Source organism: Anarhichas minor, unplaced genomic scaffold (genome assembly GCF_050575085.1).
Source record: "Anarhichas minor isolate MPS153535 unplaced genomic scaffold, ASM5057508v1 ptg000010l, whole genome shotgun sequence".
Taxonomy (NCBI): domain Eukaryota; kingdom Metazoa; phylum Chordata; class Actinopteri; order Perciformes; family Anarhichadidae; genus Anarhichas; species Anarhichas minor.
Window position 1 is genome coordinate 14816939 of NW_027466456.1, and position 20853 is coordinate 14837791.

Below are 20853 nucleotides of genomic sequence, written 5' to 3' on the forward strand. Positions count from 1 at the left end.
TCTGCAATGTTTACACATTGAGGAAGTAGAAGAGTGGAAACTCGTGATCTCGCGGGGTTTCCGTTGGGGCTGAGAAGACGCTCGATGTAGAAGTCCAGGTAGCCCGAGCGGGCGGGGTTTGCCGACGATTCACTGGTGTCTGGAATTAAAGCTCCGCTCGTTTGAGTTATTCCTTGTGACAAAACATACTTTATTGTATAAAGGCGCAGTCTATGATGCAGGCAGGGCGACGAATAAAAAGCCAGAGGCGTCTATCTCATCCAAACACATTCATCACGTCATCTCCAATTAACATCATCATTTGCCTGTGAATGAATAACCCATCATTCCACATGCATGGTCACATCACACACCAGAATAAACATACACCATAGGAATTTTAACATGGTGATTATTCTTTTAACTGATCACTCGCACCAAGTTTTTAAGCAATTTCTTAGATTATTTTTCTTTCTTTCATTTTTTAAATATACTGTTACGTTTTAATATTCAGCATGATATCAGTTGTAATTTGTAACTTTTTAAAACGTTGAATGAATTGTGTTTTTGATGTGGATTTCTGTGTGTTGGTCTCTGCTTGTAGTACTGTATATTTATTTATTTTTCGTACACAGGCTTCTCTTGAAAAAGTTCTACGAGACTAAACATATTACAAATGTGTAATGTCAAATAATTACTAGATAAGGAAAATCGGATATTATATATCTATTGAAGAATGGTAAAGATGAATAAAGACTTTTATTGAATGCTTGCAAAGTGGTTACACTTGAGGGAAAGTGAATAAAGTAAATATAAAAACCATTTAACAACAAATAAAAACATTACTGAAAGTATACTTATATTATAATCTAATGAATGCAAAATATTTAGATTTTTATAACTAATTTGAGAATGGGAAAAAAACAGATACAAATATTTTAACTTTGACTTTATGTTGTATTTATTTGGTATTGTGTAGATAGGACAGCAAGGCTCTCCTATTTGGTCTTAATATCATACACTATTATATCATATTTGTCTAATCTCTCAGGTAAAATCATAAGGTGTGAAATAAAAATGACAACATAGAAGTATGGGAATGTCTTGAAATGGATGTCCACGGTGCTCAAGGAGGAATAATCAAAATAACAATGAAAAAATAAACAAAACTAAATGACATTTATAAAAAAGGGTGACTTTGATGTTAAATGTATGTAAAATCTTTAACAGTGTAGTGTAGCTTTATTCCTCGCAGTACGGTGCGCAATAGATTTTCTTTGGGGTGTGTTCTGTTGCAAACCATTACTGCCATTACGGTAACGATCCCATTCTCCCGTTTTCCAGTTTTCCCTGTGGCTGTAGTGAGTGATTGGAAAGCCGAGTCTGCCTCCTGCACAAGCCTGCCTGGGAATTTTAAAGCACATCAGCGGCCACTGCCATGGCTGAACGCCGCGCCTTTGCCCAGAAAATCAGCAGGTAAAAGACTCGAGACCCCGATACGAGCTCGTCAAAGGCGCACTGAGCACTATGTCGCCTCTATGTAGGTCGCCCTCAGACCAACCGCTGAGGGAACCCTGTGGAGGAGGCCCAGCTATCAGAGCTAGCCGCTCGTTAGCCACATCGGTAGAGATGCTCAGACCCACCCAGACAGACGGCGTCACCGCTAGCTTCTAGTCTCTCTCCCCCTGAATGCTAACAAAGGAGGGAGACGTTACATTGTTGAAATAAATGTATTACAGGCACTCTGGTTTTCGTTCGTTATCCGCAATGAAAGGGACTCACTGTAAATTGAAAACCGTTAATTTTTGACAGTTGGCTAACCTGCCTACTGTAACGTTAGCTAGCGATGGGATGCTAGTGGGCACTAACGGTAGAGATGAGACTGAACTTTAAGTTATGTTTTAAGCGAGAACCCATTGACAAGAGAGATCATTGTAATACAGTAAGACTGGAAACAAAAGCCTCCATCAGCAGCTAGTGAACAGCGATGTATTAATCTCTCCATCGCCTCTCAGACAGATCAAAGTACGTTAATCTCTTTAACAAAGGTTTTTGTGCGAGCTGTCAAATACCATCATCCCAGCTGATAGATGGATAACGTTAGAGATATAGATATATATATATTCTGTTTGCTGATTATTGAATTCACAGTCAAGTCAATCTTGTAAATATTGAGAGAGAACTAATATTTGTCTGCTTATTGATTCAGTTTTTCCTCTGAATCAATGTCAGACATCTTTACTTTTACACCCTTCTGGAGAGGTTATCATGATGACATGGAGTTGGAGAAGAGGAATATCTGTTATAATGCATTTTGTTTTCTATATGTAAAAACTACATTATTGCAGAACATACACATGATCTTCTCTGTTTTCCTCTCTTCGACAAAACATTGCATGTTGGATTCTGAGTGTGTGTCTGCTGTGATCGTGGATGTCAGGATGTTTACTTCTTTGCTGGTGTTGCCTGCATTTCTATTATAGTGTGAATCCAGTCCCCGTTAATGAAAACCACGTCCTATTATTGAGAGTTTTCGTATTGATTTCTGTGGATTGAGAATGCCCCATCTCATGGCAGGTTGTTTACACAGGATGAGGCTGAGATGCCTGATGGGATGGTCAGCTGAGGAGACTACTTTCTGACACAGTTTCAACAGAAAATAAGCATTTTTAACTTCACAAAGGTGGTTGGCTGTTGTATCAGAACTATACTGTGCAAGTCTTTGTGATAGTGTATCCACGTCATGCATTTGTGCAGTTGAAATCTCAGTGAAACTTCCCTAAACACAAGGTTAAAAATGTGTTTGTTGTTTTCAGACTCTTTTAATGTTGCTCACGTTCATTTACCCATGGGGAAAAAAGTGCCTCAATTCCACCTTTTTAAGTGATTTTTAGCAATGGAAGTAAGTTAGCTTATGTCACACATTGAGGCAAACAAACAAAGTGACTAAAGTTGTGTTACTAAAGTGACTTTAACCCAGAAGTTTACACCACATGTCTCAGTTGAATGGTTCTCTTATAGTATAATCTTCAAATGCCACCATTTAATATATTTTCCCCCGGGAGTTATCGGTGTTATTACCATCCTCAAGATAGAGACGGCTGTTTGTTTACCCGAGTTATTCGTCTGTGCTGAGTGAAGGTCTGGTGGGAGGACTGTGGAATGTGTTTGTCGGTTCAGTGCCGTTGCCTTTCTCCGTTTGTGAACAGCGCTGCACTGCAGAGGCCCACTGGATCTCTACTACAGCACGTTATCATGTTCTTCTAAATGAAGTTCATCTTAAAACTGGCCAGTCGGGCCATGCATTGTAGGAGATTAGCTTAAACCTCCTCTGTTTTGCAACCTTGTATTTCTTTATGACGGAACAGTGATGAACTCAGCACTACGGTGGCTTTAAGGGAAACCAGACTCTGTTCAGACATTTGCAGTTTTGCAACATTGCTGACTGGATCGCACCTAATCCTTACTCACCACCATTACTGTAACCTTCAAACTAGTCACTGTGATAGTGCTTTCAGAATGGAGAGCGAAGACAAACAGAAGATGGGTGTTGCTTATGAAGAAAAGTAATGAATAAACATGGTTAATCCTAACGGTTGGATCCATACAGCCTCTGTGTTACCTGTGTAACGTCACCTTGTGCCTTCAGAGTTTTGAACCTCATCCTTGGTTCAAATTTGTTATTTGTTTGTGTCACTTTGGGCTACTTGCTGCGTTGTTGTTTTGTTCAAGGCAAAGGTCTGAGTGGTTTTCGGTGCTTGCTGTGATTTAGAGCACCTGTGTATGAGTGTTGCAACAGCAGCTGTTGAACAGCAGGAGCTTTGTGCTGACCACTGGGGTCCAGAGGTTTTCACTTGTTTCTTTCCTCTCTGTCTGGGTGGAATATAGGAGTTTGTCCGAAGCGACACAGTTAGACTATGAGACACAGAGAAAATCCTAATTGCGTGTAAAATTGTTCAAGTTAGGAAGCCTGATCTTTAAAAGCTTCATGTATTTCAGGTAAAAAATAGCAAAATCCAGCAGTGTGAAGGAATGCTTTTAATATGTTGATTTATTTCAGTTGAATAACAGTAAGTGTCACCAGTCATCAGGTGTCACTTTGGATTGACACCATAAAATATCTCACAATACAATATTATTGCATAATGTTAGCCACTTTGTTTTAACATTAAACTCCTTTTATGTTCTCCAGGAATAACAGTTTTGATACGGAAATTGATGAATATTGCAATTTATTACTCTTTTTTTCTTTTTCTTTTTAATGCCCTTTTCGCAGCTAAAATGCTGAATACCACTTATCCTTAGGACTGAACGTATTTGATTGAATTATAAGGTAAAATTGGCTTTGAAAGTTTTCTGTTTATTCTCAGCCATAGGGGTGGGACAAATAGCACAAGTGATAGTGCGGTATATCTTGTGATATTGTTGGTACGGTGGCCCCGGAGCTGCGATTGTTTTCTCTTTTGATACGCACACATATCTGAAATATAAAAAAAAAAATATATTTTGTAGTCAGTTTTGCCTTTATTTAACAGTTCACAGTGTAGAGAAAGACAGGGAACAAGGTAAGAGATGTTGCAGAATTGATGTAGTATGACAATAAGCTCATGTTGCTTAGTTAAGCTATTTAAAGGGGTAATTCCCTCCTCAGTTCCACAGGTTTTAGGCTGTGTAATAGAAGAGTGCCTTGCAGTATCGATCATAATGTATCATAGCAGAGTATGTTTCAGTATTGTGTTTTGCAGAATCACCTGTTTTCTCCCATTGTTATTATTATGGCCAAACATTGTTACAGTATTGTATTGTTGTGATTCTCAGTCATGACAACAAAGCCAACAGTGTCTGGTTTGTGGATCATTACACAGACTTCTCTTCCTCCCTCCCTAAACCCTCCCACCTCTCCTTTGTTTGCAGGACTGTGGCAGCAGAGGTCAGAAAGCAGATAGCTGGCCAGTATGGGGGGTCCCCGCAACTATTCAAAAACCTCAATGTCGGGGCCGCAACAAGCAACACAGTGAGTAGTCTCAGAGACCAGTGAAAGGCCGGAGCCTACTGTTGATATCGAGTCTTTGATCATCACACAAGTGTGACAGCTGCTGCTGCTGCATAGTCTGAAAACACAGCATAAATTACAATGACAGTGTCTCAGCTGTCAACAGTTGAGATGCTGTTGATTTTTCACATTAGGCCAAATACAATTCTGGTGTCTGCTATGTTGGGAAAACAAACACACACACACACACACACACACACACACACACTGATGAACTCTCTGCTCACATGCCTGTATTTGTTTTGGTATAAAGAAATCACACTCTGGGGTGGTTGGAAAACAATGTGCTGTGTCCAACTTGTTACCATTCTTACGATGTTTTTATGTGTAGCTATAGAGTGTAGATTTGATTTGAACTATAACATTTTGCAGATTTGCAAGGGTTGAATGTAGGTTAAATGTTAGACATGCATCATCAAATATTGATTACTCAGTTCAGCTGATGCCTGCTGATGCCTGCTGATATTGGTCTCACCACAATATTACAACCTAAGACAAGGATGTAATTTTCTGTTTTGTTAGAATGGCCGCACAGCTGTTGTTGTAAATACCATGAGGGTTAACCATTGATTGGCCTGTTCCCCACATCCAATTTCTGCTGCAGTGTTTGTAGGGTTACAAATGATTGAGGCCAGACAATATGTTTGTTAAAGGGTAAGTGCCAAATTCCCCCTGAGCAGCCCAGAGCCACAACACCAGCAAATGCTCCTGCTCCCCCTCTCCTCCTTAGTTAGGGCTACAGTTGGCTTTTAATTAAACTGTGAAAGGTATTTATGTAGAGAGAGAGAGAGAGAGAGAGAGAGAGAGAGAGAGAGAGAGAGAGAGAGAGAGAGAGAGAGAGAGAGAGAGAGAGAGAGAGAGAGAGAGAGAGAGAGAGAGAGAGAGAGAGAGAGAGAGGCGCATACTGTTAGTGGTTAGTGGTGTAAGCTCTGTTACTTTCCTCAGATGTTTTATGGGGAATCCATTCCCTAAAGCCTTAAACGTGAGACTTTTAAGACTTTGCCAAGACATTTATGTACATTAAAAATAAGAAGAGGTGCAGACAGGAGAACTGAATAGCTGACAAAGTCTTCACAGCTAATGAACTCTTCCCATCCCTATGATCCCCCCCCCCCCCTCACTGCTCACCAGGTTCCCCTCACAGAGGCGGTGGAGCCGGTGGATTTTGAGGAGTACCTCATCACTCACCCTCCCATCGTTGAGTCGGGTCCCCTGAGAGATCTGATTGAGTTCCCCCCAGATGACATCGAAGTCATCCACACACCCAGGGAGTGTCGCACAGTTGCGCAAGCCGTCCCGGAAGAAGGGTAAGGGTGCTGTGCGATTGAAATACTGAAGTAGTTGTGGAGGTAAAGCAACTACAAGGAACTATCATTTTGTGTTGACTTTGCCGGCCCCTGTGGACAAGGCCGGCAGTGTTTTCCATGAGCATCATGAATCGTGCAAGAAAAGAAGAAACTTGGTCATGAATATCTTTACTCACTTCATTAGTCTCAACTTAATACATACTACTATCAATTGCCTGGTGCAAGTTGGCCATCATTCTCTTAATCACAGAAAGCTTTGCAGGGACAAATGCAGCTAACGTCAGCTTTGTTTTAGCCACCAACATGAATTCTCACGTCGATGTAAAACCACATCTCACAATGAGTGTTTCCGTTATACATTTTGCAGCAGCGGCTCACGAAATATGACAGCTACAGTAGCTTGAATTGAATGTTCATCACACCACAAATGAGGGAAGAATTAACGAGCCAGCGCCCCAGCAGTTCCTCACTTCCCGGCACCAGGAGACTACTTTGCCAAAAAGAGAGAGGATGGCAGCTCCAGAGACATACCTTCAGTTCGTGGCAGTAGCAACTTCGAGTTCAGCCAGCGCCTGGGTCTTAAAGGTCTTTTACACAGAAAGCGACAACCGCACCACTGCACCATGAAACCCGTTATTTCCAACGGCGTGTGAGGCGCCATGACGGCTTTTTGCTGCGTTGAGCAAGGCACAGCGCGTTGCTCGTCGAGCCCAAACTATGCCCTAAGTACAAGGTGCTAAACCTGAGTAATGGCAGAAACGGACAGTTTGCTGATCCCGGACTGCATCAGCAAACAATCTGTTGTTGCCGTTACACAGTTAAACCCAGTGTGATGACCACCAGCCCGCTGCGACAACAAATCCTACAGGAAACACTGGAAATGTTGTTCATAAATGCGTGCACGAGACAACCAGAACCAGGACTGCACAGGGCAGACTGTCAGACCCTGCTGGAGTAGATTAATAACTTTTCTAAAGGGACTCTGGAACTAACACCACCACTTTAGTCTGCAGGGACCACCAAAATCAACACCAAATGAAAGTTCCTTGTCGGAGCTTTAAATCACTAAAGGCATATACTTTTTTAATTAAATACATTTAGCATCTTGAATTCATAAAAATATATAAACATTAAGCAAATAGATTATAGATAATATATACCTGAGTCTGAATTTGAACCGGAGTATTGAAATCAAGTCAAATTGTATTATGATTATTGTCTTTAGACATTTACCATGTGGTTCCACATTTGATTTCCACTTTCCATCTCTATTATCATTTGTTAAATGGTAAACGTTATCACTTGCCACGCTGCCCTCTTCAAATTGTCTGCCGCATGGCCATGAGGCTTTGCTAACTCTATCATTCCATTTCCCTGCTTTGTGTTCGATGCTGCACACAAGGAGTTTCATTAGTAAAGTAACCTAATCAGACCAATCGCCTCCCTTCTAAAGAAGTAAAAGAATGGTGTGTTTGTGTATGTCTGTTATCATTTTCTTTTTCTTATTTTGCTGTTATTCCTTTTGGACTTTTGGAGGTTATAGTGACTTCAGCAAAAGGCAGACATTTTTTTCAAAAGTTTGCAAAATATTGTTCAGTCACTACACGGCACCACATGTTTAAAGATAAAAGGCTCGTGGGCTTAATGTCATTACTTACTGCAGCTTTGGCTCTTGGTCTGACACAAACATTGCAAGTGCACGTCACTGTGTGATGTACCAGGAAGGTTAAATAACATCAGCCTGATAGCCTGTCATCTTTGTGCATCCGAGACTAATGCGTTTAAAGTGTGACTCGTGCTGTTAAAATCAAACGTGTTTGATTGATTGAGTGTGTCTGGCTTCAGGGACACTGATACTCATGTCAGAGACTGTGTCAGATCCTACACAGAAGATTGGACCGTCGTCAACAGAAGGTAAGACTTCACTGTGTGGAATTATTTTATCACCCGATTTCACTCGTTAACTCTTTAATATTGACATTATAGCTGTAAAAAGGGATGACTACATTGAGCATTAATGTTAAGCACAGCACTGTGTTTCTCCGTTAGGTACCACAAGCTTGGTACAGGCTTTAACCCCAACACCCTGGATAAGCAGAAGGAGCGTCAGAAGGGCCTGCCCAAACAAGTGTTTGAGGCGGATGAGATGCCAGACAGCAGCAGCTACCAGGATGACCAGGTACTTAATCATTCAGTGGTTTAAAAAAAAAAAAAGAAAAAAGGAAATTTGTGATCTCTATTTCCGATTGATGACAGAAAGATATTTGGATGACCACATAAATAGTTCGATTTTTTTTGTGTTGTTTGTCCTGTAGGATGACCTGAAGCGGCGGTCGATGTCTATAGACGACACCCCGCGTGGCAGCTGGGCCTGCAGCATCTTTGACTTGAAGAACTCCCTCCCCGATGCCCTCCTCCCTCACCTCCTCGACCGGGCCCCCAACGAGGAGATCGACAGGCACAACGAAGAGCATCGCAAGGCCAACCGCCACCGCGAAGTCTTCGCTCTGCACCCGGCCCTCGATGAGGTAGACTTTTACCCGTTTACTTTCGCTGGAACCCCTTTTTTCTGCTAGTCACCATTACGTCTGTATGTACGTTTTGTACTTTTCTGTAGAAGTTTTGAAGGTTACTCAGTCCAGGTAAGGCAATGAATTCAATCTTCTGTGTTTTAAACCAGTCCCAGGATGTCAGTAATCTGTTTTTCATCACAGCGTGGATATTCACAGTCGTGTTGAAAAAGAGTTACTGATTTTTTTGTGTTTGTGATCTTCTCTGACTGTGTAGGAGGAGCCCATTGAGCGCCACTGTGTGCCCGAAGTACCCAAAGAACACTTTGGCCAGAGGCTACTCGTCAAGTGCTTGTCCTTGAAGTAAGTGGTGGACAGCCTTTTTTTCAGGGGGAAAAAAAGCCTTTAACTCTTTTATTTAACTGCTGCTTTCTGCTGACCCCACTCCTTTTTCCTCTCCCCTTGAAGGTTTGAGATCGAAATTGAACCGATATTTGCTAGTTTGGCCTTATACGATGTCAAGGAAAAGAAAAAGGTACGCTGTTATGCTTTCCTCAGTGCCTCCTCAGCCCTGAGTTGTTGTTGTCACTTCTGCAAACCATTAAAATTGTTGGGAGGCCAAAATGAATTTGATGAGTTGACTATAAAACTTTATGTTGTGGCCCTGTTATGCTTGCAGGAATGCAGTTAAATCATAAACTGTAACCATGTATCTATCTGAAGAAGATCATCCACTGCTGGTTCTCTCCACTTCCCTTTAGCTGACAAACACTAGAGGGTAGCAGTTGCCTTGACAAGTAAATCTCTCATATATATATTGCTCTGCACTGGAGCTCCATTACTTTACCAAGTGGGTCATTTGTTACTGATATGTTATCCTGATTGTCAGCCACTACAAGGAAGAAATCCGGTTGCTGTGACACAGCCATTCACTCAAAAATGATGATTGAATATGGTTATGGTATAGACAATGGATTACATTTAAAATGTGCGTTATGATTGTGTTCTAATCACCTGTGTGTCTGTTTGGATGTGTCTCTCAGATATCGGAGACCTTTTTCTTCGACTTAAACTCTGAGCAGACGAAGGGGATGCTTCGTCCGCACATTCAGACAGCAGCCATCTCCACGCTGGCACGCTCTGCCATATTCTCCATCTCCTACCCTTCCCAGGACGTCTTCCTTGTCATCAAGGTCACACAGTTCTGATTTATTTTGTCTTGATTTAGCAAAAAAAAAAAATAGATACGTTTGTGTGTAAGACGTAAGACGTTTTTGAAGATACCACTTTGGAAAACAAAATGTAGAAAAGGACCTTGCACCAAAAGTGTCGAGTCGAGCCAAACTATATAGTGGAAATTAGGCATAACGGATGATTCAGTCCAAGGTCTGTTTCAGCAGTAAAGACGTCGGTCGCTGCTTTCGACACCTTTTCACTCATCATTATTTCCTTCATGGCAGCACAACGCGCTACACGAGCCATTAGAAACCCCTGTAGGTTTCACCCTGAAAGACACCATCAATTATTGATACTGTTATCTATGGACTTAAAGGAGCTTGTTAGCCGAATAGCATTAAGGCTGCAAACAACTCATAATGCAGTAGTCTCTGTAGGAGCCAGTGTTACACTGGTTTCTGTTTAAAACGAATATATGATCCCCTGAATGGTCCTCCAATACAATATGACATCCACTTTTTTTTTTAACGTAATTTCCAGAAGAAAGTGTTGTGTCAGGCCAATACCGTAATTTGAAGGTCAGTCTTTGTCCCGTTTTGATCCTTTCGCTGCTGTGTGTGAGGGAGGTAACTAAATGTATGTGCTTTGTCTGCAGCTCGAAAAGGTACTGCAGCAAGGTGATATTGGAGAGTGTGCTGAGCCTTACATGGTCTTCAAAGAGTCAGATGCTGCCAAGGTATGGTCCGTGTAAATGAGATGTTAAATGCCACATAAAACCTTTTGAGGCATGTCTTAAGTGAATTATAATGATACTATTACAGATAATAACTATGTTCTTTTTTTTATCCATTATGTTAGCCAAAGGTTCAGTTTTAAAATGACATCGCTGTTCCAGGCAATGCAAACCATATTATCACCTAAATGTTCTACAATTTATGATCAAGTTTTAATGAATGAGTGAATACGTAAACCGTAATATAAGCTTATTATTAGGAGTATGTAATGCAAGCTATGTTTTTTTTGTTTTTTTTTGTAAATGGCAGATTTAACAAACTTAAGTGAACTATTTTTTTTTTTTTTTGTAGAATAAAGAGAAGTTAGAGAAGCTTCGTGGCCAGTCAGAGCAGTTCTGCCAACGTCTTGGCCGCTACCGCATGCCCTTCGCCTGGACCGCCATCCACCTGATGAACATCGTGAACAGTGCCGGCAGTCTTGAGAGAGATACGGAGCTGGAGATGAGCCTCACAGGTCTCACATTCCCTTTTTTAACACAACCCTTTGGATTGTAACTGTAAACATATGGTATCTCAGTGAGGGATTTTCAGTCCAGATACAGAAAGCGATAGCTGGGCTTTGGGTGTCTGCTCATACAGAGTACCGATCTGATGCCAGGTACATTTCCTGAGTTTGTAAAACAAAATGTAACAAATACATACACGCCTAAGGCTCATGGGCCAACAACGAATAGTACAAGAGAAATTCAAACAGAGCAAAACATCATGCCTTGTTGATCCTCGGTGTGTTATTTTGAGTGTGACCTTTGGTGTTTGTCTAACCTTTAACCTCACAGGGTATCTTTGATGCTGATTGTGGTGGCTGCTGTTTTGTTGCTAGGCAGATCAGAGAAATGTATGTTCTCTGTCACATGGGTCAGAAATATGGGATTAAACTTGAGCCTGTTGTAGCATCCCATAAAAGAATATTCTGTCAATATACAGAATTTAAGTTTTTAAAATGCTGCTGTTGTTTTTTTCCCCCTTGTGTGCAGAGAGAAAAGGCTCATGGTCAGAACGGAGGAACTCGAGCATCATGGGAAGGCGTTCCCTGGAGAGGACCACCAGTGGAGACGAGTCATGCAGTCTGACAGGATTTAGACCTGCGACACTTACCATCACCAACTTTTTCAAACAGGTCTCCACAACCACATATATACAAGTCTGATACATGTTTTTAAAGCACTGATTGGGCTGATTTGTCCTCTTACTTATCATACACCATTCAGCTTTCTCTTTGTAATTTTGTATGAAATATTTAGACGTTGCACATGTGAGTTTTAGGAGGGGGACAGACTGAGTGATGAGGACTTGTATAAGTTCTTAGCTGACATGAGAAGGCCTTCTTCGGTGCTGAGGAGACTCAGACCCATCACAGGTACAATCATTTTGATTGAGTCATTATTTATCCCGTCAGCAGTTGTTAACCTGATGCTCATCTCTATTTGGTGTCACGATTCCCTTGAATTACTTGGAAATTTGAAGACGTGAACCACTTGTGTGTCAAATAAATAAATCACCTTTTGTCTTTCTTTACCTCCCCGTACACTTGCTCCCTTTCCATTCTGTCATTCTGTCACCACAGCCCAGTTGAAGTTGGACATTTCTCCAGCTCCGGAGAACCCTCACTATTGCTTGACCCCTGACCTTCTGCAGGTCAAACCTTACCCAGACAGCAGGGTACGCCCCACCAGGGAGATCCTGGAGTTCCCTGCCAGGGACGTCTATGTGCCAAACACCAAATACAGGTACAGAAAAAACATTTTGAGTACGGGAAACTGAGTCTTTGTTTTTATATCTTTCAATTTGGTCAATTTTGTCAAGATAAAGCTTTTTTTTGTCAATGGGTTGCACAAAATACAAGCTGTTTTTAACTGTTTTCATTGTAAAGCGACTTTTGAATGAATTGATATGGAATGTATTTAAACATAGCCCTCTCATACCCGTCATTCAGGCATAGCTCAGTTTGCTGTACAAATGTCAAAATTCAATTGTAATTTTCACAGTTAACAGCCTTTTTGGAAATGATTTACTTATCCAAGGACTATAGATGGATATAACCACTAGCAGCTGTTGTTCTATTGAGAGTTACATTGATTGCCTGTTAGAGAATACAGGTGAAAATAGGCAAAACGCCACATGCTCCATGAGCCGGATGCAAACTCCCTGTAGTGAACCTCAATCAAAGCCTGAACACAGCTTAACCAGGTGCCTTCCTATTGGAGATAAACTAATGCCAGACCTAGTTGAGAGCCAGCAGAACTAGGTGAAAGGAAATCCTAATTATTGCATTTGTAATATTCTTTTACTTATTTAAATGTCGAAGGTAGTTGTCTGGGTTCACAGTATTTTTTTCTTCGTAAACCTAGTTCTTTGATGTACTTTTCCTTTGAGTTTATATATATATATATATTGACTATACTCTGACGTCATTGAGAACTTGAACAGTTACTAAACTTGATGAAGATTATGAGCCGTAAGCAGGACGATACAGGTCCTGAGCTGGAAAACACAAAACGTTTATGCAGATTATAGCAATGTGGAAGCATGCAAATGGAGGCATCCACATTTTTAAGTAATATATTGTTTTAGCGATTGTTTTAAATTTTGAATGAGTATACTGTCTTACTGACTGTGATGGCAGTATTTCATCGTACATATTATACTAAAGTTATATTCAATTTGATTGAGTTCAATACAAAGTTATAGATCAACACACTGTTGACAACGTGTTCGTCATTTAGACAAGATTTTTATTTTGACTTCATAAATATGTTTTGTGAGAGCTTATAGGTACTTATTAGGATGGCGTGTTAGTATGAGGCACATTTACAGTACAGCTATATTGTAATAATGGACAAGAATCAATATGACTCAATACATTTGGAAATACACAGAAATTATGTTTTTCTAACAATACCAGCAGAAGTGATATAATGGCATGAAATTGTTTAAATACTTTACGGAGTAAAAAAAATAGAACAAACAAAGCAAAAACCCTCATCATTGTGCTGCCAAAGCTCTCTCTCTCATTTTGTACAGTATTTGACTGCTGACATTGTCCCCACTCTGTGGATTGTGTTCCATGAAACTAGGGATGAATCAGTGTAAAATATCTGCATAAAAATGACTTTCATTGGAAAAACCAAATCACTAGAATGGACACCTTTTGAGATGTTGGAGATGCAGTGTTTCTCTTGAACATTGACTTATATAATGTTATATAATGCCTTACGTAATAACCTGTTGGAAACATGAAACAGTTTCACATCACAAAGATAATATTAATTTCAAATAGCTTTGTCAACATAGAAGCTGTCAAATACATTTAAGTTCTCTGTTCCAGCCAAGCAATCTCAGCTTTTAGAACTGCTTCGTAATCTCTCCTTATAGTTTTCTTTCCTACTGCAGTACTGTTGCATTTCGCAGCCAGCACTGAAACGGGTATATGCATTTTTGCAAATGATTGCAGATGTTGCAACATGACAATTCTACCGTCCTTGCTTGATTATACCCAATAGGTTAATGACCTGTATGGCACGGTTGCATCATTGTGACAGGTCAGCAATTTCTGAAATGTTTTGGCCTGTTATTGGTTGGTCAGCACCCGCCTCCGACAAAAACACTGTACGCAAGCAATCAACTTAATGATGCAGATAAACTGAGAATGTGTCAGTGTTATGTCACGTTCCACTTCAATAGAACTTTTTGGCTGAGTGTTGGATTTGATCAATGATTGTGGAAAATGTCAGTGGTGTTGTAAGAAAAAGGTATGACTTGTGGGGTTCAATTGAAGCTTTCAGCAGCGGGGGCTGGGCGTACGGTGATTTTGGTCATCTTGAGGGAATATGAGGACCCTGTGCCAGGCTTCCAGTAAATGGCCTTCCTTCTCATAGAGCGTCCTTTTGCCCTCAACCACGAATACCTTCCATTAAGGTTGTTCTCTCTGCAAGCGTTGAACCACCAACCACCTGCCAAAGGGCCAGGACAAGAGACATAAATTATATTAACACAACTTGGTCTTAAGAAAATGTACCATCTCTGAATCGGCCTGTAAAAACTCTTTACCTGTGTAACTGCGAGCGCAGTTGGAGTTCCGGTGGTTGTCCTTGTTTCTGTCTTTGGTGGAGAATCTCATGCTGGTTCTGTTGGCCATGGCATCAGGCAGGTCACCAGAGAAGTGGCTCACGTGAAGGGTATAGCCCTTGGAGGAACCCTCCAATGAAAAGCGATACTCAGCCCAGTGCTTCCCATCCTTCCAGTCGTCCAAGTCAATACGCAGGATGTAAACTCCCTGCTGAGTGAAGCTGTGGATCTTCTTCAAGCCCAACCAGAAGTCCTCTGCATAGCATAATAGTCAGTTTTGAACTTGTTAGGATGTAGTTATTTTATGTGAAAAAACATTTTTGTCTGTTAGCAGTGAGTCTCCGGAGGTTATAGATTGATTTGTGTGGAAAGATTGTTCATGGGATAAGAAATAACTGATCACCTTTTGGCGTCTTGTGTCTCTTGTGTACCATCCACAGAAATGTACAATTCATCTGAAATAGGAAATTCCTAGGAGCACTTTTTTTAGTATTGATGATGGTATTTTCTCACACTGCTGTTTTTGTTCAGAAATTTGTCACTTTCTACTTGTCGCCAATACACTTAGAGACACCCATCTGTAATCGGTGCAGACATGCACGTCTATACACTTGTTTCCTTTGGCGTTGCGGTGGATTGCTGCTCCAAACTGTGAGGTATAATCATTAGGTAGGTAGCAGAACTAAAATTCATGGCTGTAGGGGCCTTTACTTTGGAATGGTACTTGACTGCACCTACAATATGACTGGCTGTCTGAGCCAGTAAGTGCCGCAGGGACGGCTGCCAAAACTTGCTGTGTAATCAGACAATACAGGAAGTCACGTCATCAGTTCAGGACTGATATGTAACAATTACTATTTCCTATGACCGGGCTTACAGGAAGTACTTGCAACCGTCCCCCCTGACCAAAAAGTCTGAAAAAAATGTTGTGTAACCCTTCGAAGGAAAATATATAAATCCAAATGTGCATAGTTTTGGCAAATGGCATATGCTGAATTCAATGCAAAGTTAAAAAAGTACTCACTTTCCAGATCTCCAAAGCCTTTCTCATACTCTTCCCATGTCTTGTCAAAATCCACTGAATCATCTGCCCTGCGTTGGATCACAGTTGAACCCCCATCTATAGAATGGATGAGCAATACATTGCAAGTCAAGTTACTGTTGTACTAGCCACACAACAGTTTACACAAGGATCAAGAAACAAGGTACAAACAGAATGTTTTTTTTTTTTACGCCATTAAGGCGGCGGCACAGTTAGCATAGTGGGGCTACAGGCACCAAACACACTCTAGAAGCTAACAGTGTTGTCATTTTTTTGCGACCAGCATGCTGGCATGTTATCTAAAATGGCTATAGATGCCGTGAATGGGATATCCACCCCATTGTCTGCCCTTTTTGATAACCTACTGCTGTGGCTATCTGACTTGATAAGCTTTTGTTTATTGTTCATGGCTTGTTGATTGGAAACATGCATGAATGGCAATACTTGATCTTGTAAATGTAAGTGCTTGTGAATACAGAAACGGTATGTTGTTGCTCGTACTCCGATTGCTGTGGTCGCACTCACCTGAACCCATTTCGCAGTAAACATTGAATGGCTCGGATTGGTTTGGCTTGATAACATAGAGTCCACTTTTGGTCTCTCCTTTGTTAAACAACTCACTGCAGTCCACTGGGAGGTCTGAAACACAATTAACAACATCATGCATTCAATTTCCCCCCAAGCTTCTCCTTTTTGAGCATTTAATATTTATGCCAACATTTTGATTAACTGATAATACATTTCAATAAAATGTTACCATTCACGTCCAGGTCAGTTGAGTTTCCTGTCAGATATTCAAACATATCAGGCGCTGCAGGGTCTAAATCCATTGGCTTATCGACTGTCTCTTGAAAGCTGTCATCGCTTAGCTGCAAGAGAATGCAAATACATCTGTGACGTTAAATTATCTTGGCGGCTCCGTAAGAAGCAGTTTCCCTTTCATTCTCACAGGAAGCAAGTTCTCACTGATGGCAGATGTTTGGCCTTTAAAGACAGAATGTCGTGAACTCCTGTTGAATAGTCGTCTACCTTTTCCTCCAGGTTTAGAATCTTGATTTTCTGGTTGTCAAGCTGATCGTGCTGCTCTTTCACAGCTTTCAGCAGACTGGTAATTGTTTTCTCTTGAGAGTCGATCACTTCCTGAAAATACCATAATATAAGCATTATCGATCAATACAACATTTGTTGTATTTTACAACGTTTGCACCTGTTGAGTCACATGAGTCAAAGAAATTGTTGACTACAGGTTGAATATCAGTTTTTTCTCCAACATGTACTTTGTTAAATGAGTATAATTGTTAATTCGATCAGTAATAACATGGAAAAACCACAACTATTGGCCACGCAAAACAACAGAACATGCAAATCACTTTGCTTTTCTTATGCCGGTTATCATTTGCACAATCCAAAAGCCCATATTTCTCACATACCGTATTTTGACAAAGTCTAAAACAATAATACATCGGTTTATCAATAATCCTTACTGTAATACAGCAATAAATCATTGTCATATCAAATTAAAAGTTATCACATAGGGCAAATTGCTTTGAGTCATTAGTAGAGTACGTGAAATGCATTTTTATTCTTTGCTGGAGTCGAGAGAAAGTTTTGGTGCACTTTTACCTTGAGCGTTGTCATTTCACTAAGCTGATCAACGGGGAAAATGCTCTGCGACAGTCCCTTCAGCCGCTCCTCCAGGTTCCCCACCTGGCTCTGCAGCTGCGTGCGATCCTGAAGGATGCCGTTGATCTTAGAGTTGATTTCCATCGACAAGTTCTTGATCTCCTCGTTGTTGGTCTTCAAGAAATTTGTGGTCTTCTTCAGCTCTTCCTCCTCCTCCTTGATCTCGGACGTGACCACCGAGAGCTGGTAGAAAGAGCGGTCGAAAATGTTCAACTTTTGGAAGATGTCGTTGATTTGGCCCTTGGTCTTGTGGACGAACTCTCGTAGGCTCTGGCCGAGCTGAAGTAGGCCGTTTGCGAGTAGACGAACGTCATCCAGCATGGCGAAGCGAGACTTTTCCTCGATTGGGCTTTGTGCTGTGGCAAGGGCCTGGGAGGGCAGGGTGGGGAACCTCTCTCTACCCGACGACTCTAGAGGGATGGCGGCTGTTGGACTAGCTAGCAGCAGCAACAGGCAAAACAGCTTCATCATGACTTTCTTGTCCAATCCTGTGATTATGAAATAATTTCTAGCACTGCTCCTGCTTTCCTCTGCTCACTACACTCTCTCCCTCTGCCTGTAGCCCAGACTTCTTTGCTGTTAAAATGAAGGGAGAGCAGCAGGCTGCCCTGTGTTATATACTGCCCTCTCGGTAGAGGAGGGGGGATTAGCTGATCATTAAACCCTACTATGTTTTAACTCTGTACCCCCACCTCCTCCCAAATCCCTCTCGAGCCCTCCCTCTCCTGAACAAACAAATCACAGCAGTGAGCAAATGACATACACCCGCCCCCCTCCCCTCTTCTCCACTGCCCATTTAACCCCAATCCCCTCTCTATACCACACCCTACCCTGTTCTCCATCTGTGGTGCAGAGCTTTAGCTGATCAGCAGAAAGCCAACAATGGCCACCACAGGTTTTTGATGGATTATCAGACCGATCAATCTCAAACCTTATAACCCTGCACACACTTTGCTCTGATTGATAATGCTGTGTGTAATTAATGCTCCTGGCTTTGATTTAGCCTCGTGCTGAATCAGCCCAGCACCAGTCTCTCTCTCTCTCTCTCTGTGTCTGTCTCTCTCAGATATCTCTCTCTCTCTCTCTGTCGCTCTCTCTTCCCCCCCCCCCCCCCCCCCCCTCTCTTTGTGTGAGGAGGGGAGTGAGCCTGTCATCTGTGCCAGGGTTGAGCTACTGTGCATGAGTTATGTTGGAGAGTTCGGACAGTGTGTACTCATCATCTTGGTTTTATCGCTCAACCCTTGTCATTTTTATTTTTATTTTTATTTTTTTTCAAGTTTGCTATGCCTTATGTGATATATGTTTTAATACCACCAGAAATGAGACGTGGAATATACTGTATAGTTTACTGATTAGCGTGCAGCTTGGAAAGGTTCTTTCCGTTCTGTCGTTAAAAACAGTTTTTCCAGGAAATTCTTCGTAAGTTGTTTCACGCAGACCTGACATGTTGGTGAAATATATCCACCTTCAGTTAGAGAGGGAGGAGGAAGTAATCAGTGAAATGACTTGTAGTATTTAATTGGAAAATAAATATTTATACTTTTGGCACTCATTGCTGCATGGTTCCCAACCTCTAAAGTAAGCGTGTTCTGTTATGTGGTATGAAAAAAACATGTTGGCACTCCGGCTGTTACAGTGCACGTTAAAATACCACACAGTCATCTTAATGAGCTTTCTCTTGTCATTTGCGGTTTTATGGATGGATTAGCTCAGTTCTCTGTAATGAGGGACTGCTACTTTTTTCATATGGACGGAGCATAAAGAAAGGGTCCTATAGAAAATTGAATGAGTGAATGTGCCAGGAATTTGCTTGATCAGCATAAAGCTGGTACTGATATTCAGTATCCGTCATGCCAGCACAGTGGTTAGTGTTGTGGCTTAGCGTCAAGGAGGTTCAGGGTTTGAACCTCACATGGCCTGCTGGGGCCTTTCTCTGAGGAGCTGGCAAGTTCTGTACAAGTTTAAAATTTGCTTTGGAATTTTCCACCTGATAAATCTGCATTAAACCACATCAGCAGTCTAAGTGACAGGATCTGTCCACCGTTTTGTGCATGTTATCATATTTTGTGACCACTAACTTTGTGCATTCTTATTTGATTAAAAATGTCTATAGTCCATAATGTAGCTATACTGATTATTTTCATTCTTACTATCCGTTATCTCTAAGATATTTTATTTGTACCTTTTTTAATATATTGCATTGCTCCCCTCTTGTGCTGACCTCTGTGTGAGAGGACTGCTCCGAACATGCTGTGACTAGGTTCTTTGTTCCACGGTTGTGGATACCTTCCACCACCCCATCCTTTGTTTACCACAAGGTGAAAATAAATGTCACATTCACTCACTATTGTCGCACCTAATTGGCTGAGTCAGTCTGTCATCAGCTGTCTGTTTATTACCAGCCGTGATGGTGTGTGGCTGGCAAAATGTGGTCCTGGAGACACCTACTGTAGCGGGAACTACCACAGAGGCGCTTTGGAGTACTTTGTGTTAAAATGTCTGTTCGTCTGTCCGTGGACAGATCTTGTCTCTTTTGATAGCGTCGCAACCGTGCAAGATGAAGTCACTGAGCTTTACAGGTGTGTAGTTGAGATCAACATGATGGGTGTAAGAAGTGTGGGAGGGGCCATTGGTCCCCCCTGCTTTACGCCGCTGGTCTGATTTGGCATGTAATCCTATTATTAGATTATCTTTAGTATTTAGTTGAGCTTAAACAGATCTCTAACCTCTTGAAAATGTCTTCACCGATTCTTGTGCTTTTAAGAAACAGACACTTGGGTTTACCAAGAAGGGTTAAATTATACTAATCCTCCAATGTTAAATTTAATTTTGAAATACTGTCTATTTTTATCTGCTTTGTAGTCAGTGTTTTCAATACATTCTTTGGGGGTATAACTAGTTTTGAATATAATTTAGGGGCTCCTTCAACATCTTGTCCTATTAACAAGGCAGACTGGCTATTTATTTACCCTTTCTTCTCTGCACTCTCTGAATTGCTAGAGAGTGCCTTTGTTACCTGGCCTACTGGTGTGAAATGTATCCTGACCTTTGTGTTGAGCCAGCAAACCATGACTCTGTCCCCTTATGTAGCCTCTGGTCTCTGAATGGGGAAGGTGGGTAGCCGTTGTCGTTCAGTTGGGAGTCTATTGGGAGACCAAGTTTGCTTTCGAAATATTCATGTCTACTGATTAACCAAAGATGAATCTGATGAGATGAACTGACCAATCAGTGACACTTCCTCATT

General features: G+C 41.3%; 2 protein-coding genes across 5 annotated transcripts in view; one reads left to right on the top strand and one right to left on the bottom strand.

The window, feature by feature from the left end:
* The first annotated feature begins 1348 nt into the window (after positions 1 to 1348).
* Positions 1349 to 20853, top strand: part of dock7 (dedicator of cytokinesis 7) — a 45336-nt gene continuing 25831 nt past the window's right edge. For all 4 annotated transcript variants that reach the window (XM_076088337.1, XM_076088338.1, XM_076088339.1 and 1 more), the window contains exons 1-14: positions 1349 to 1455; positions 4894 to 4993; positions 6164 to 6339; positions 8185 to 8253; positions 8389 to 8518; positions 8655 to 8867; positions 9127 to 9212; positions 9318 to 9384; positions 9893 to 10042; positions 10681 to 10761; positions 11111 to 11273; positions 11794 to 11936; positions 12083 to 12176; positions 12384 to 12546. In XM_076088337.1, the coding sequence (XP_075944452.1) occupies positions 1418 to 1455; positions 4894 to 4993; positions 6164 to 6339; positions 8185 to 8253; positions 8389 to 8518; positions 8655 to 8867; positions 9127 to 9212; positions 9318 to 9384; positions 9893 to 10042; positions 10681 to 10761; positions 11111 to 11273; positions 11794 to 11936; positions 12083 to 12176; positions 12384 to 12546 (1673 nt within the window). In that variant the 5' untranslated portion in view covers positions 1349 to 1417. The remainder of the gene's footprint in view (positions 1456 to 4893; positions 4994 to 6163; positions 6340 to 8184; positions 8254 to 8388; positions 8519 to 8654; positions 8868 to 9126; positions 9213 to 9317; positions 9385 to 9892; positions 10043 to 10680; positions 10762 to 11110; positions 11274 to 11793; positions 11937 to 12082; positions 12177 to 12383; positions 12547 to 20853) is intronic.
* angptl3 (angiopoietin-like 3) lies at positions 14585 to 18080 on the bottom strand. Its single transcript, XM_076088668.1, has 7 exons — positions 17550 to 18080; positions 16956 to 17066; positions 16684 to 16795; positions 16452 to 16565; positions 15909 to 16004; positions 14867 to 15139; positions 14585 to 14769 (listed from the first exon to the last, which is right to left on the bottom strand). The coding sequence occupies exons 1-7, from the start codon at positions 18078 to 18080 to the stop codon at positions 14585 to 14587; spliced, it is 1422 nt and encodes a 473-aa protein (XP_075944783.1).

Coding starts and splice junctions, on each gene's coding strand:
- angptl3 (XM_076088668.1), bottom strand. CDS start 18,080: ATGATGAAGCTGTTTTGCCTGTTGCTGCTGCTAGCTAGTCCAACAGCC. Junction 16,796..16,955: donor TTCTAAACCTGGAGGAAAAG/GTAGACGACTAT, acceptor ATTCTCTTGCAG/CTAAGCGATGACAGCTTTCA. Junction 14,770..14,866: donor CTGCGCTCGCAGTTACACAG/GTAAAGAGTTTT, acceptor GCCCTTTGGCAG/GTGGTTGGTGGTTCAACGCT.